The 15,000-nt window shown below is 40.3% G+C and overlaps 1 protein-coding gene and 1 pseudogene across 5 annotated transcripts in view; both read left to right on the top strand.

Moving 5' to 3' along the window:
- LOC113676813 (cubilin) overlaps positions 1-15,000 on the top strand; it is a 79,247-nt gene that overhangs the window by 38,125 nt on the left and 26,122 nt on the right. For 2 of the 5 annotated variants that reach the window (XM_089192735.1, XM_089192736.1), the window contains exons 9-12: positions 1,358-1,732; positions 2,280-2,720; positions 3,338-3,442; positions 3,971-4,787. The exons of 2 other annotated variants lie outside the window; for them this stretch is intronic. In XM_089192735.1, coding sequence (XP_089048861.1) covers positions 1,358-1,732; positions 2,280-2,720; positions 3,338-3,442; positions 3,971-4,068 — 1,019 coding nt within the window. In that variant the 3' untranslated portion in view covers positions 4,069-4,787. Of the gene's footprint in view, positions 1-1,357; positions 1,733-2,279; positions 2,721-3,337; positions 3,443-3,970; positions 4,788-15,000 lie in introns of those variants that run through there. One more of the 5 variants, XM_089192737.1, reaches the window with a different exon arrangement.
- On the top strand, positions 13,403-14,346 carry LOC149034891 (uncharacterized; annotated as a pseudogene).

The raw sequence follows: 15,000 nt of genomic DNA, 5'->3' as shown, positions 1-15,000 counted from the left end.
TTTTCGCTCTGTCGACTCTCAGAATGTTTTCACAGGTCCACAGTTAAACAGAAAATACTCGCTCAGTTGATTTGGACCTTGTGGATTTCTCAATATGAAGAGGAGCGAGCATCTCAAGACAGCGATCAGTTTGACTACAGTCATGATTCCTGTCTGGATCGTGGTTACTCTTTCTGGTGAGTTAAAATTCTTTCATGCGAATGATTTATTCTGTTGTCACTTCACTCATTATACCTGCAACAAAGGCATCTAGAAGTCAGATCTGTTTGGTTTTACAGGCCAGAAGTTTTTGTTATCATTCTGTTCTTGACTTCATTATGTCCTCCGACTTCTAATGCGCATTTTTAATCCGTAATATAATCTCATTTAACCTTAGTGTCTCCTTGTTCTTCACACATTATGTTCCTCTACCTCAGGGTTAGCTTGGAGTTTGCGGTCCCACTTTTTCATCGATCGGATCGAAAACTTACTTGTAGGAGCTTCTTAATTTAACATCTCAAAATTTTGATTTACAAAGATTTCGACAAAGATTTCGACACGAATATTAACCACCCTAATGCCCATTGCGGAAATATTTGATCCTTTGAAATATGTTTAGTCAGGACTGAAAGATACTTTACATCCTTAGAGTTGACTTAAAGGGGAGTTACTACATCACGGGCGACGAGCGGGGGATGAAGAAATGACCGAAGTACGAGTGGTCAGTTGGGAAACAAATTTTATACTTCATATAGTGACATATCAGTTGTAGTTGACGAAAACAATAGTGTTGTAAAGCCGAAATGTTAACAGTATACTTCGCTAAATAAAATGTGAAGCAATTTTTCAAAAGTGTTGATGGCACATATATCTTTTACCGCTGTATTAAACAACGGAGGTATATAAAAAGCTTCCCCCTCCTGTGTACTCCGAGGGAAATATCATTCAAGTGAGATTTGAATCGCGCACAGGCCTTGTAAACAAAGGGTTCAATGCAACCTTTCAGGCGATAGATGGAGATTCACGTAAGAGCTTTTTCTTCAGGTGTAGTTTATGAAACATGTATAGAAGTGTACTGAGCATGTACTCTATTGAACTAAGCGAGAATTTTGTTGAGTATAACCTGAAAATAATGAGGTAGACAATCTATGAACAGCTATAGTCTGTAGAAAGAAAATTGAATGTATTCAAGCCTTTCACTCGGACGCAAGCTTTTTATATTTCATGTCGGTTACACTGATATATGTTTAAACCCGTCAACATACGGAAAAGGAGCTGTAGACTGTATTGGAAATCAACCAGTTAACCACAGTGGAGTGTAAAAATCAATACTAAAACAGTTTTGGATGCCTGACACAGTCTCTGTTACTCTTTTCAGTATGCCCAGCAGATATGATCCTCGATGAAACATCAGGTTCTTTCTCCTCTCCCTTTAATCCAAGAAACTATCCATCCAACCAGACATGTAGCTGGAATATTACAGGGAAACAAGGATACCGTGTTGAGCTCACAATACCAGACTATAATCTGCAACGTTGTGGTGGCGCTGCTTGCTCGTGTGATTATATGGAAGTTCAGAACAGCTTCAGTGATGAAGTGCTGCCTGGAAAACTATGTGGTACACCTAGGTTTACTCCTGTAAAGTTTTATTCACTGCACGAAAGCTTGAGGGTGGTTTTTGTGTCCGACGATACAAACATGGATTATGACGGATTTGGGGCAACTTACAAGCTGTTGAACTACAGTCCTCCAAGTAAGTAGAGAAAACAACTTTGGTACATCTAAGAGATCGTATCAAGTGACACCGCTTGTTTGCTGCTTAACTGCCACAAAAATTAATAAAAGACATATACTCTTCTCTTCTACTTATTAAGGAACAGTAGTTAATCATGACCACGAAGGGGAGGGGGGATGGAGCATTTTGGTTGTTTACCAACATAATTTACCCAATCTCTGATATTCTGTAATATTCTTATATTCCGCCCTTAGTGGCAGCTAATTGGCAGTCAACTTTGTAATTTTTCCCATTTAAACTCTGTTGGTGACGACTGACCCATCTACTCCACCTCAAAACCATGATGGTTTCCCCACAAAACTCCCTTCATCCCTTCCCCGGGCTATCAGATAGCAGGTTCCTTACTACATTGGTCTGAGATCACCATCTTCAATATATTTTTTTTTTTTGCAATTGTGCACTGCCCAAAGTCAATCTCCTTTGTGAGTACCATATGCTTAGCTTCTCTTCCACATCAATCCATGATCAGTCTCCCACATTCACATAGACATTGTCATTTTTACAGTTTGTCCAAGGGAAGCAATTCCTCTCTCAGGCAGCGGCAAAATAAGCAGCACCAACTACCCAAAGAGTAATTACACTGCTTCCAGAAACTGTACCTGGAAAATTACCGCACCAGTTGACAAAAAGATACAGTTTGAGTTTACTGACTTTGCCTTAAGTGAGTGTTCAGCCAGTCCTTGTTCGGACTCTTGTTCTTATGTGGAGCTTTATGATGGTGGGTCAACAGGTTCGCCCTTACTGGGGCGATTTTGTCAGGGGTCGCCACGGAATGAGCTTCAGTTCTCGACTGGAAACCAATTGTCTGTGATATTTCATCCTGGACAAACAGTTGCTCGTGGATTTGAAGCAGAATTTTCAACAGAGACAAAAGCTACGAACGAAACAACAACAAGTACTGAATCAAAAATAAGAACTGATTCAAAAATGGCAACTACGACGAGTTGTAAGTACTCTGTGAACTTTCTTTGCACTGAATATTTCAGATTAATCAGACGTTTGTTTTAATTAGAACAATTAAACCGCAGCCACCAACCTCTTTCATCGTCTTAACCCTGAAATTATCTTGAAATGCTTTGCTCTTTCAGTGACTGGTTCCAAATAAGAGACAACATGTAAGCTCTGCCAAACATCCTTTATTACTTTTTTACAATTGCAATAGTGTGTTACGTTCAATGAACAAAATAATGTTGGTGGCTGGGGGGTACTTAGCTTTCAAAGAAAATATTTAATATACAAAGATGTTTTTATTTTAACTATCTTACTTCGAAGTAACAAATCTCGGTTCTCGCCAAAAGTACCTTAACCCTTAAAACGACCCTGTTCTTTGTGAGCCCATTACAGGCTGACAATCAGTTCTTTGAAATGATTCATAAGTGCGATAAATCCAAGGGGTGGGGTGAGGTTTGTTGACGACCTTCTATGGGGTTGACAGATTACATAAGTGACTGAAATTATTAGAGATCTTTAACCTACATATCTTTGACAATCAATGATCATCATATGCTATTACTAAAGTAAGCAGTTCTTAAAGACTTTCTAAACATTTTCAATTATTTGTAGTGCCAAAGAAATCCTTATCGGCAGGTGCCTCCGTAGGAATAGCATTGGGTAGTGTGGCTTTTGTTCTACTCGTCTTTATAATGGTTTACTCTTGCCATCGTCACGGTGAGTCCGTTCGCTTCATTTCCTTATGGGAGAAGGGTCTGATGCAACAATCACCTCCCAGTTCGTCCTGTGCTGGGTAGGATACCTTACTTTTGAGATTTCTTATGACGAGGATAGATGATTAGGCCAGTCTACTCCTTGAAATTTCTTTGAGGGGTGCTAAAAGTTTTAGTGGAGAGAACTAGTGGGCTGCATTAGAGGGCTCTACGAAGTCTCGCATTTGCCTCTCCTCAGGGGATCGTAGACACTTCCGGGAGTGTTAGAGGTCTTTATCTGGGCGGATTTTAAGAAATATTTTCCAAGGGCCAAACGTGGAACCCGCTATTATTTGGGAAGAAACTCTCTATGTCTTTAGTCCTCGGGAGAGTTTTAATGGAGGCAATTGGCATGGGAAGTAAACCATTCCTAGCGGTACCAAAATTCGAACCGTATTCCTCTCTTGGGATTCTGCCCTCAAACCTGCTCTCGACGTTAGAATAAATTGAAGAGTGCAACATCCCGTAATTTAAAACATTGCTTATTCAACAGTTAAAAAGAACAAGAGAATCATTTCTCCGAGTAACGAAGGCACTGAAATGGAAGAAAACCAGCAAAGAAATAAAAGCGGATGTGCACCCGACACCTGAACATGAATTACGACAACCCTAAGCTATTTGGATCAATTGTTTCATTTCATATATATTTAGGTCTTAAAAAGCCTCATTGGGTAGCAGTCAATTGATTTCTTTTCCTCGATGACCGCCGAAAAAACTCAAACGAGCTCACCTACCAGCCGCTTTACGGGATTGTGGGCTCACAATCTTTTCCATTTTCAGGGAGGAGTTTTCAGGGATAACAAAAGGGGATCACAACTCAAATCATCCCACCTTCCTTGTCCCTCAGGGGATGAATAATGAGCGGCCCTTTTGAGTCAGTTCCACAAATTAATTTAATTAATTCTTCTACCCTATGTCATGACAACAATTAACAATTGGTTCATACGTCAGTGTGCGTTCATCGAGATATGAAGCACGCGGGAAGTTTGGAGAGCACGAAAGATGCGTAAGAGTTGCTCGAGGCGTAGCCGAGGGATCTCGAGGGATATGCTTGCTGACGTCATGAGCGTGCACAATAGGAATATGAAGCACGCTCGCGCAATTGAATTTGATTAGACAAATTTACTAGATATGTTATAAAACGATTTGATGAATGATTTATCCAGTGAGGTTTAATTGGGTGAAACTAACAGATTGTGCGAAAGTACGACAATAGCTCGTAGTTGTCATTTAACCTGGTTCGCCTGGGCTCACAGTAAATGTTTGCGTAATTCGATGTTTAAAGTACAATAAAGTAGTTTTCAATTGAATTGTTTCGCTTTATTTCTTACTGAAATTGGCCATAATACCTTGCACCACTACCCCTACCGCATCCTTTCGGCGATGTACGTTGGATAACAATTGTTGAATATTCTTCAGTATAATGTAAAAAAGGTGTGAACAAGTCTGACCCCAGGATTCTGTAAAACATCCATGCTTGACTAGTTTACACTATTATTTGTATGCTGTGGCTTAATGGTGGAGTGGCACTTCTTGCGCAACATCGATGGAGCTGACATCCCAAATTCTGTGTCGAACTCTCTAAACTAAAGCGTTCCTCAGGTATGACAAGACAAACTTTATTATTTCATACTGACCTCATGTTTTCTTATTAAGTACAATAATAACTTGAACCGTTTCAGCGGTTTATAGAAAGAGCAGGTGGAGGGGTTTTCCTGGAAGAGAGGCTTGTTAGAAACTTTTCTCACGTGGAGGACTTACTAGAAAGAGAAGGGAACAAGAGGATGTTCAGGGCACATGTTCAGGGCACATGTTCAGGGCACATGTTCAGGGCACATGTTCAGGGCACATGTTCAGGGCACATGTTCAGGGCACATGTTCAGGGCACATGTTCAGGGCACATGTTCAGGGCACATGTTCAGGGCATATCTATAATTTCTTGGGAATTTTTAGTTAAAAAGTCCCAGCGGTCTAACCAGTGAAAGCCTGTGAAATTTTGGTGTTGCTCCTGTCTTACAAGATGCCATGCCATACAGGCAGCCCAGTCGGTTAAAATCTGCGAGAAACGTCTATTTTACAGGTTAGGATCGACAATTTCTCGAAAGTCGAAAGGATCTACCTTCACTTCACAGTAAACTCCAGCTCTCTCACCCACTTGAGAGGCGTCTTATGTGAGTTAGGATTACAATCCTGAGTGGCCTTCATTAATAACAAGTATCAAAAGTTTTCTTACCTACAGCATCCATATGGGAACACAACTGAGCTAAAAATCTTGCAATAAACTTGCGTCTCACAAAAAATCTTTAATTGCTAGCCTTAAACCAGTTTAAGAGATCAGGTGCTCAGAAAGTACACGGAGGAGTCAGTTTTAATGGAAGCTCGTAGTCCAAAATTCAGCTGAGAATTCTCTGTGGTCTCACATAGAAACCATTACAATTCACAACTTCTAAGAGAAGTCGACAGGAGCTTTGTCCACTTTCCCCTTTGGCTCAGATGACCTCGAACTTCCTTGCATTTGGGATGAACTATTTCTAATCCTTACTTGTATTTGTTGCAGTTGCCTCCTTGACTCTAGTGACAAGTGATCGTAAGTACTGATAATATTTTTATATTTCTATATTTTAATGAATAGTTTTGTTTCGTATTTAAGTCAACAGGGTTTCTTACTTCTTACTAACGGTAATGATTGAGTTGGTGCGTAGCACATTTTCAATTCGACATTGCTAAAACTTTTATCATTTTTAAAGACATGGTAACAACAAGTATAAAAAACAATTTCAAGTTCTTCATTATCCAGTTCTTTCGTCTACAGTAATAAATCGATAGAATGACTAAAAACTCCTCTCTTTTTCAGCCTTCAACCCTACTGGAGAATCCATCAATGCTACTAATGGTCACATTTCCAGCCCCAATTTTCCGACAACTATTTAAATGACTGATAATACTTTTAACGTTAGTTAACAATTATTCATCGAAGAGGAGGTGAATAGTGGTGGATATTTACCGAGCCGAAAAGTGGCGAAGTGAATATCCAGCACTTTTACCCACAAAGACAGGTAACTACTTATTATTCATTTTTTTACTATAAACCACACAGATAGCAAAAAATACGTTTACTCCTTACAATATACCGAAAAATGGTCGGAAATTAATTTCTTGGCGCGCGATTTAGGTAACCGGTTAGGAGGTGAATGTTAGTTGCTATTCAAAACCGAACCAGCCAATTAGGGCGCGAAAAACACTTTTCACTTGTGTGGTATTAATACTACTGAATTTAAAAAACAATGGATAAGAGGATAAAAAGTAGTTAGCTTTTTTAAGTTTAAAAAGCAAATATAAATTATTTGAATAGAATAGCTGATCTTTCGCCAAACGTGCCTTAACCCATTGACGAACTCCATGTCGATAAGCTCATTCGGCAGGCTAACAATCAGTTCTTCCAAATATTTCGGTGGTGCGAGCGTTTGAACGTTTTAAGCTCGCGATCGTTTTGAATGGTTTATCCGACCGGCCATGTTTGATTTGGAGTTAGAGTGGACAGTGGGGGTAAGGGGAAGGGGAAGGGTGAGAAAGGTGATTTTCACTCCCCTACCTCCCCTACCCCCTTCCTTATTTTTGACCGTTGACCGTCGACCGCCTCCTTGGTACAAATTTCTTTTTCTCCACAGCGTTCCGCTGCCGTTAAAAACAAAGATGGCGGCCATAAAAATTCTGAGCACTCGCCCGCCAGAATTACGCCTGCTCTCCGGGCTAGCGTAACATGGAATCTATTTGTTAAATAGATATAACCTGTACCCAGTGTAACAAGTCATGAGATTTACTATTTTCTTGTTATTTTTTTCAAAGGAATTTGATCGTATCTTTAATTATTTAGTATCGATTGACGTAAACATACCTACTGGAACCGGTTTGTTTTAATAAATAGATCATGCTTCTATGACATGATTGTCTGAGCATTTCTCTCTCTTTCTGTAATTTATGTTACCCGGCAACCAACAGTACATAGCAAGGGTTATTGTTTTCAATTGAATGGATTGAAACCTGTGATCCGGAAAAACTTCCGTCTGACGAATTTAAATATGGTTTGCGATACACAATATTTTTAAGAGTTTCAGGACTCCATATGTTGAGTAAGTATTCTAAATATGTAAAATCAAATAAATCGGACGTTCAATATATTTTCCCTGGCTTGCTGTATATTACTCTCATGACTGCTATGCACGATTGCATCCATACAAGAACTTGCACCAGCAAAGTCCAGCAGAGGCATATTGTGAAAATGGCGGCAAATTTGAACGTAATCGAAAAAATTATTACAGGATTCGCAATTAGATCAGTTCAAGAACAAGGTTTGTTGGGTATGAGTACTGTCGGTTGACAAAGAAAAAAGTTTTAGACTGCAGGTGGCACAAGAAAGGGGTAATAGAATTCAAGCTTATGAAGAAACCGCGTGCTATGTGCATGTGAAGTAGACTGAGGTCGAAAGGTTACATCATTTCTATTTTCGTCGACGGGAACGCGTTTGTTTTTTTTCGAGGTGTGGAGTTTCGTCGAGTGGAATACGCTGGCATCTCAGTGGTTGACAATTCCAAGATTCTCGAGGTTTTAAAGCACGCAGCAAAGCAATATGAATTCTATATGGGCATTGCATTTTTTTTGTGAGAATATGTAAGTGAATTTTAGTGACCAAAAGATACAATAGTCTTTGAGAAACGTGACCGAAGATGTGAACATCAATGGCTCTGATTTCAAATGTGTGATATTCCGATGGACAATAACAGAGGAGAAATATGGTTACCGTATATTGTTGTGATATCGTTCAATACTTTTGGCAGAGGGCTACTTGATTAACAGTCTTCCCCTCTGAACGCGAAAGACTCCAAAGTTGTTTCAGCAGTTCTTCTTATCAAAATGATGTCCATTTCAAAAATAAAGTTTGACATGCATGCGGTCTCGATACTGCTTCCCGGAATTTTGAACAAATTTTTTTCTTTCAATCTTTGTATTTCCAGTACTGTTTTAACCTAACCACCTCCTTGTGTTGAAATCAGGACCGGGTTCAGGGCTAACTCCAAATTTAACATGTAAAAATTAACATATTTTCCAATTCCTACGTACAGTTATCTCACTTCTCTGACTGGTGAACTCATCTGATGGTAAGTACTGTTAGTCGGCGGCATTTACTATTATTTAGGCAATTTTTGTTTCCCAAGGATGCTTTATGATCATCAGATATGACATGGGAATGGACAGATATAGCTGAAAGCATGAAACCATGAAAAATGGCGCCATGAATTGGTTAACAATTGCTCGAGCATCGTGCGCTGATGTCCTTGTTTGTGCTATAACGTGTCGATATTCGTAAGGGATGCATATGATATTCGTGAGGATGTTTTCAACAAGCAGAGCAGTCTTTCCTAAACTTGTCAAAGCATATCTATCACTGAGCATTCTGTAGACCTTTCAAGGATTAAATTTGTATATTTCTGCACGTTTTGACTTGACTGCCATAAATTCACCCATACAAGCTAATTTGAAGGCCTGTATGGGGTTAACTGATAAGGGACAAATGGCAAAAATTTTAACTGGCAACTGGTTAATCGCTGAAAATCTAACTGACAACTTACATTTGTGGTGGGCTTTTACTGACAGTTGGCAAAAGACCGGATCGCCCGAAATATCCTAAAAAACTGGATGTAAAATCAGGAAAGTTGATTTATTTTGTTCAATGAAAGTACGCTTTTTAATACGCATTAGTACGAGTACGCGAGAGTGACATATTTTGTTAATAATTACCGTATGGACCATCCACATCAAGGTCATATGTCATATATCGGTTGTATTGTCTTTGATACCCAACTCGATCGTCAGATTACGCCATGGCCGTCAATGCTGGTATTTTAAAAGCTGTTGTAAGCTTTTATCGAATTGATTCGGAAACGGCATTTGAGCGTCATGTAAGCCGTATTCCTATTAAATGTAAACGCCGTATGAACGCTGAAAAAGCACCTTATTTCATTCCTTGGCTTATGGAGTTGTCCAGCAAATATGGCCTCGGAGATTTTGATGTGAAACTTTATCCCATGGCTCCGAAATCAGGGGGGACGAGCAACTATTTTGCCTTAACTACGAACGAGCAATGGGATCTGGAGCTTCCTACCATACTGGCTGGAACAGGGGGCGAATTAAACAGTATGTATTGGAATGGTTGGGTATTTGGTATTGATATAAATGTATCAATTAAAAGCCTGCTCTGTAGTGTAGAACACCTATAGATACCGATTTATAAGCATTAAAGCATAAAGCGCACGTCTCTTCCAGATACCGTGAACAAAGAATCGTATGTACATGACAACATCACAAACACCGTTTCTGAGGTGAAACAACGGCACAGTATAAAGGAAACCACAGCAACAAACGGCCCTGAAGGAACTGTGTCTCATAAAATTCAAGTCTCACTTAAACTTCTCGAAGAAGGAATGCGCTGCCTGCACAACAGCATAGCTTCAATTAACAACGATTATCTTGAAGACATTGAATTGTCCACGTTACTCACAATTGTTGTGGAGAATCTACGCGTAGTCTCCCATTTTAAGGATGAAACCTTCACCGCATTGCCGTATTCCTAAGACTTTGGAATAATTACCAACCAACTATTTTACTCATGAAAAATCCTACTATCGTGTTCCCCACAGCACCACAGAGTTTGCAAGTGTCAACTTTATATATGCGACCGCTACCTTCAGAGGAGATCAACCCCGAGACTGAAAGTGCTATGAAAGAATCGGGAGTGGAAGCGTAGAAGAGGACAGTGGGGGTTTTTCCTTGCCCTACTTTTGAAGGATCCCCTCGTCAAGGAGAGAAGGAGAAATGAACTAGTTTTTACTGACAACGTCAGTAACGTCAGAGCACATTTTATGGCTCGACAACAACGACACTGGCGACAAGTTCGTTTTCTCTGAGGTAAAAAATAAAAGACTTGTCTCTATCAGCAAGCCTAATGCTTGTGTTTGTGTTCACTCGTTCATAGCTTTTCCGACTGCCTCAAGCTGATGCTAAGCTGATGCTGTCTGAGAGCGTTGTGGATCAACACGCACCCACTAAAAAGAAACGAGTCAGGGAGAAAGATATACCCTATATGACTCCAGAATGGAAGCAAGCCATCAGAGATAAGAGAAAATTTGCAGTTCAATTTGCAAAGGATCGCTCTCTTGAAAACTTTGAGCTCAAACGAAAATACAGGAACATTGCAACACGGGAACGTAGAAAGGCAATAAAGGCCTACTGGTATAGAAAATCGGAAGAGCTGAAATCTAAGCCCACCGAGTTTTTTAACACATTCAGGCCATTCATCAGTACAAAGACAAAAGCCAATGCTATATGTTTGAAATCTGAAGATGGTGAGGTCGAGAAAGACTAAACTGTGGTGGCTGAACTCCTAGCAGGCCATTTTAATACGGTGGCAGCGAATATAGGAGGCAACCATATCACCAGCCTAACCGAGAATGATCATAGGAACCACAGTAGTGTCAAGGCTATTGAAAGCGGTTACAAGGGGAATAAATTTGATTTCAAAGAATTTAACAAAGAGGAAGTGCAGCGTGCTCTAAAAAATCTCAATGTAAGAAAGTCGTATGGGTGGGATGTGATAGCACCACCCAAACTCTTTAAGGGAGTGACTGAAGGAATTGCACCATCCCTGACTAGACTTTACAATAACTGCATTGACTTAGGCGAGTGGCCATCTGAATGGAAGAAAGGCGAATGGACTTCTGTATTTAAAAAGGGAGACAGACAAGACAGATTGAACTATCGTCCAATCACTTCACTTATATGTGTGGACAAGATTTTTGAACACTTACTCAGCAAACAAGTGACCAGACATTATGACCCACAGGATGACAGCTTATAGAAAACAACACCGCTGTGAGACAACCCTGCTGATGTTGATTGAAGACTGGAGGTCTGCAGTGGGCAGAAAAGAGCTGGTAACAATATTAACTGCTGACATGAGTAAAGTATTTGACTCGTTAAGCTATTCACTCACTCTAAAAAAGCTGGATGCCTACGATTTTAATAGCAGTTCACTTGAACTGATTAGATCATTTTTTGATAGCAGGCTAAACAGAGTAAAAATAAATGGCCACACGAGTGAATGGAGAATTATGGAACGTGGTTGTCCTCAGGGATCGTCATTCGGCACTCTCCTCTGGAACATGTTCCAAAATGATATGGCATTTCATATCCCTGACTCAAACCTTACGCTCTATGCTGATGACCACCAATTATATGTGACAGGAAAAACCTATGAAGAAGTTGAATCTACTCTAGTGACTCAGGGTCGACAAGCACTGTTATGGTATAGTTACCTACGCTTCATAATAGACGCTTACAGGACATAGCAATACTAATGTATAAGGTAAAGAACGATCTAGTACCTAGCTACATATCTGAGATATTTACTCGAAAGGGTACTCGTTATAACCTTAGGAATAGTGACTTTGAAATACCACGATTTAACACTATACGCTATGGTAAACACACACTTAGGTATCAAGGACCATATATCTGGTCCAAATTAGAAAACGGTATGCGTGAACTACCAAGCCTTAGCATCTTTAAAACTGAAATCCGTAGAGTTGACCTGGTCAGCCTAGTGGAGGACAGTGGCAACTGCTGCAATCTTTGCAGCACGTGATTTTTTTAATTATCTGCATTGTACAAGTATTTTTATGTTATCTGAACATTGTTAATATTTCTAAATATTTTTAAATTTTAATGCATAGTTTATCGGCTATATTGTTACTTATTATGATACTGTACATAGTTTTTTATTAATTTTGTAATAGTAGGTGTCCCCAATTAGCTCTCTGAGCTAAATACATTGACACGGTAATAAAGATTTTATTATTATTATTAAACTTAAAGGAAAACTGTTCATTACAAGATATCAAATAAATTTTCTCTCTCTGATGTTCTTGATGGAACTATGTAGCTCCAAATGCAATGTCAGTGGCTGCTTTTGCAAACTTGAGGTCGAACTCAAACCTGTGAGCGCGTAGATTGCAAAATCTGTCAAAAGACGACCAAAAAATATGATGCCCATCTTGTCAGGTTTAATGGGCTAAGTCACGCAATTCGAAGTAATGTAACAATCACGAGCAGAGAGGAACTCACTGTACACCATTATAGACCGCGTGCATATTGACGAGATCATTACTGATGCTTCCGGTTTGAGATCTCACAAGTTCCCTCAAGAGGAAGTGGATAGAATTGGACGACTGTTGAAAGGTGACATTGCCTCTGACGACGAACACGTCGAAAATGAAGAGGTATCCGATGAGGATTCTACTGATGAACCTCCTCAACGTGCGTTTGTAAGCACCAGGTTGGGGAATTCAGCAACTCGCTTACAGCTGTTTTGATTTATAACCAGACGTGTTGAGGATACTCTTTGCTAGTTCAAAATGGGTAAACCGGATAAACGGGCAGGGTCACGTGTTTCTTATCAGCCGAATTATGAACTCTTAAAATGAAAATGGAAATATAATAATCACATTGCCGAAATCACGGGAACTCAATAAAGGAGGAGATTTACAGCTTTGTAGTTTTCACGTTCGTACTAATTGATATCAATTTTAATTTAATGAATTTAGTGTTTGTTAAGTTTATCTTCGATAACAGTCAGCTTTGATCTCCTCCTATTTTTAACACCTGTGTCTTTTTTTTTTCGGCTTTTACCTTTTTTTCTGACGTTCTTTTGACGTTTTAAGCTGTTTTTGAAATGTGTCAGTTGATTAGAGAAACAACATCCTTCAAAATCAATTTCTCCAAATTTATTCTACTATTACTCGATCATAATCGATCTACAAAGAAACTGCTTCGCAGCATTTGTATAACCCTTTTTACAGTTCCCGGCGCCATATTAGATTAGTAGCCGCGCACATACGATAACGAGGCTGGGGTTGATCCGGCGGTTCTTTCAAACAGCTGATCTACTGACATTTCACGTTCTAATGCACTTTTCAATGCGATTTCTCCCTTCAAAATGGTTTTAACACAACGATATGAAATTTCCGTCATTAGATGACATCCAGAAACTCAAAGCATTAGATCTCAGGGAGACTTTAAAGTCTAATTCAGAATCGGTGGGCGGAATTAGAGCCGACTTTGTGTCGAAAGTTTATACTGTGCTGATGTGACACGTCCTCCCATCGAGTAGAACCGAGAACTTCTTACAGGTATCCAGGACCTATAACAAAACCAGAGCGACTTCAAATACGACGCAACTATGGTAAGGATTCAGCCCTTTGATGGTCGAGCGATCTCCGTGATTTACCTGTGATAAATTTCATTCAGCTTTACGATTACCCCGTTGTGTCCAAACGAAAATATCGCCACATCGTGTTGAGAGGAACGCATCACGATGAGCTGAAATCCTATCAGTTCTTCTTCGAAGAAAACGTGAAAAAACTGGAGGGCAAAATTTTTTAAAACAAAACTTATGTAAGGGAAAATGTTTTCACTCGATGAAGAAAACACCTTACAGAGCTGTTCTGGAGTTCTCACCTATGTGTGATGTGTTACGCGCAGCGTGTACGTACTCTGCTGTTCTCGGTCTCCAAGTAAAAGGAAAATGCAACCACATCGGAGGAGTGCTGTTTGTTTTTGAGGATTTTACAAGAAGAAGGTTCCAAAATAACCCAAAGCCATTAACCAGCACGCCGCGGCTCTCAGTGTGAGTGATACCCCGCAACCAAAGAGTGGCAGCGAAGCCAATCGACAAAGTATTGATTAGAAAGATTCCAGTTTTTCAATAATAATCACGGAGGAAAACAAATTCAAAATTTACAACAGTATAAAAGGTTTGGAATTCGCTCTTTTTTTAAATAGAAATACAATGCGCTTACGACCATATCTCGCGGACGACCATACCTCGAGGACGACCATACCTCGAGGACGACCATACCTCGAGGACGACCATACCTCGAGGACGACCATACCTCGAGGACGACCATATCTCGAGGACGACCATATCTCGAGGACGACCATATCTCGAGGACGACCATATCTCGAGGACGACCATATCTCGCGGACGACCATATCTCGAGGACGACCATACCTCGAGGACGACCATATCTCGAGGACGACCATACCTCGAGGACGACCATATCTCGAGGACGACCATATCTCGAGGACGACCATATCTCGAGGACGACCATATCTCGAGGACGACCATATCTCGCGGACGACCATATCTCGAGGACGACCATACCTCGAGGACGACCATATCTCGAGGACGACCATACCTCGAGGACGACCATATCTCGAGGACGACCATACCTCGAGGACGACCATATCTCGCGGACGACCATATCTCGAGGACGACCATATCTCGAGGACGACCATACCTCGAGGACGACCATACCTCGAGGACGACCATACCTCGAGGACGACCATACCTCGCGGACGACCATATCTCGCGGACGAGAAGGAGTCAAGTGGGATTCCTCTCCTCCCCTC

The sequence above is a fragment of the Pocillopora damicornis genome, chromosome 13 (genome assembly GCF_964200805.1).
Source record: "Pocillopora damicornis chromosome 13, jaPocDami1.2, whole genome shotgun sequence".
Taxonomy (NCBI): domain Eukaryota; kingdom Metazoa; phylum Cnidaria; class Anthozoa; order Scleractinia; family Pocilloporidae; genus Pocillopora; species Pocillopora damicornis.
This window is presented reverse-complemented; position numbering and strand designations above follow the sequence as displayed.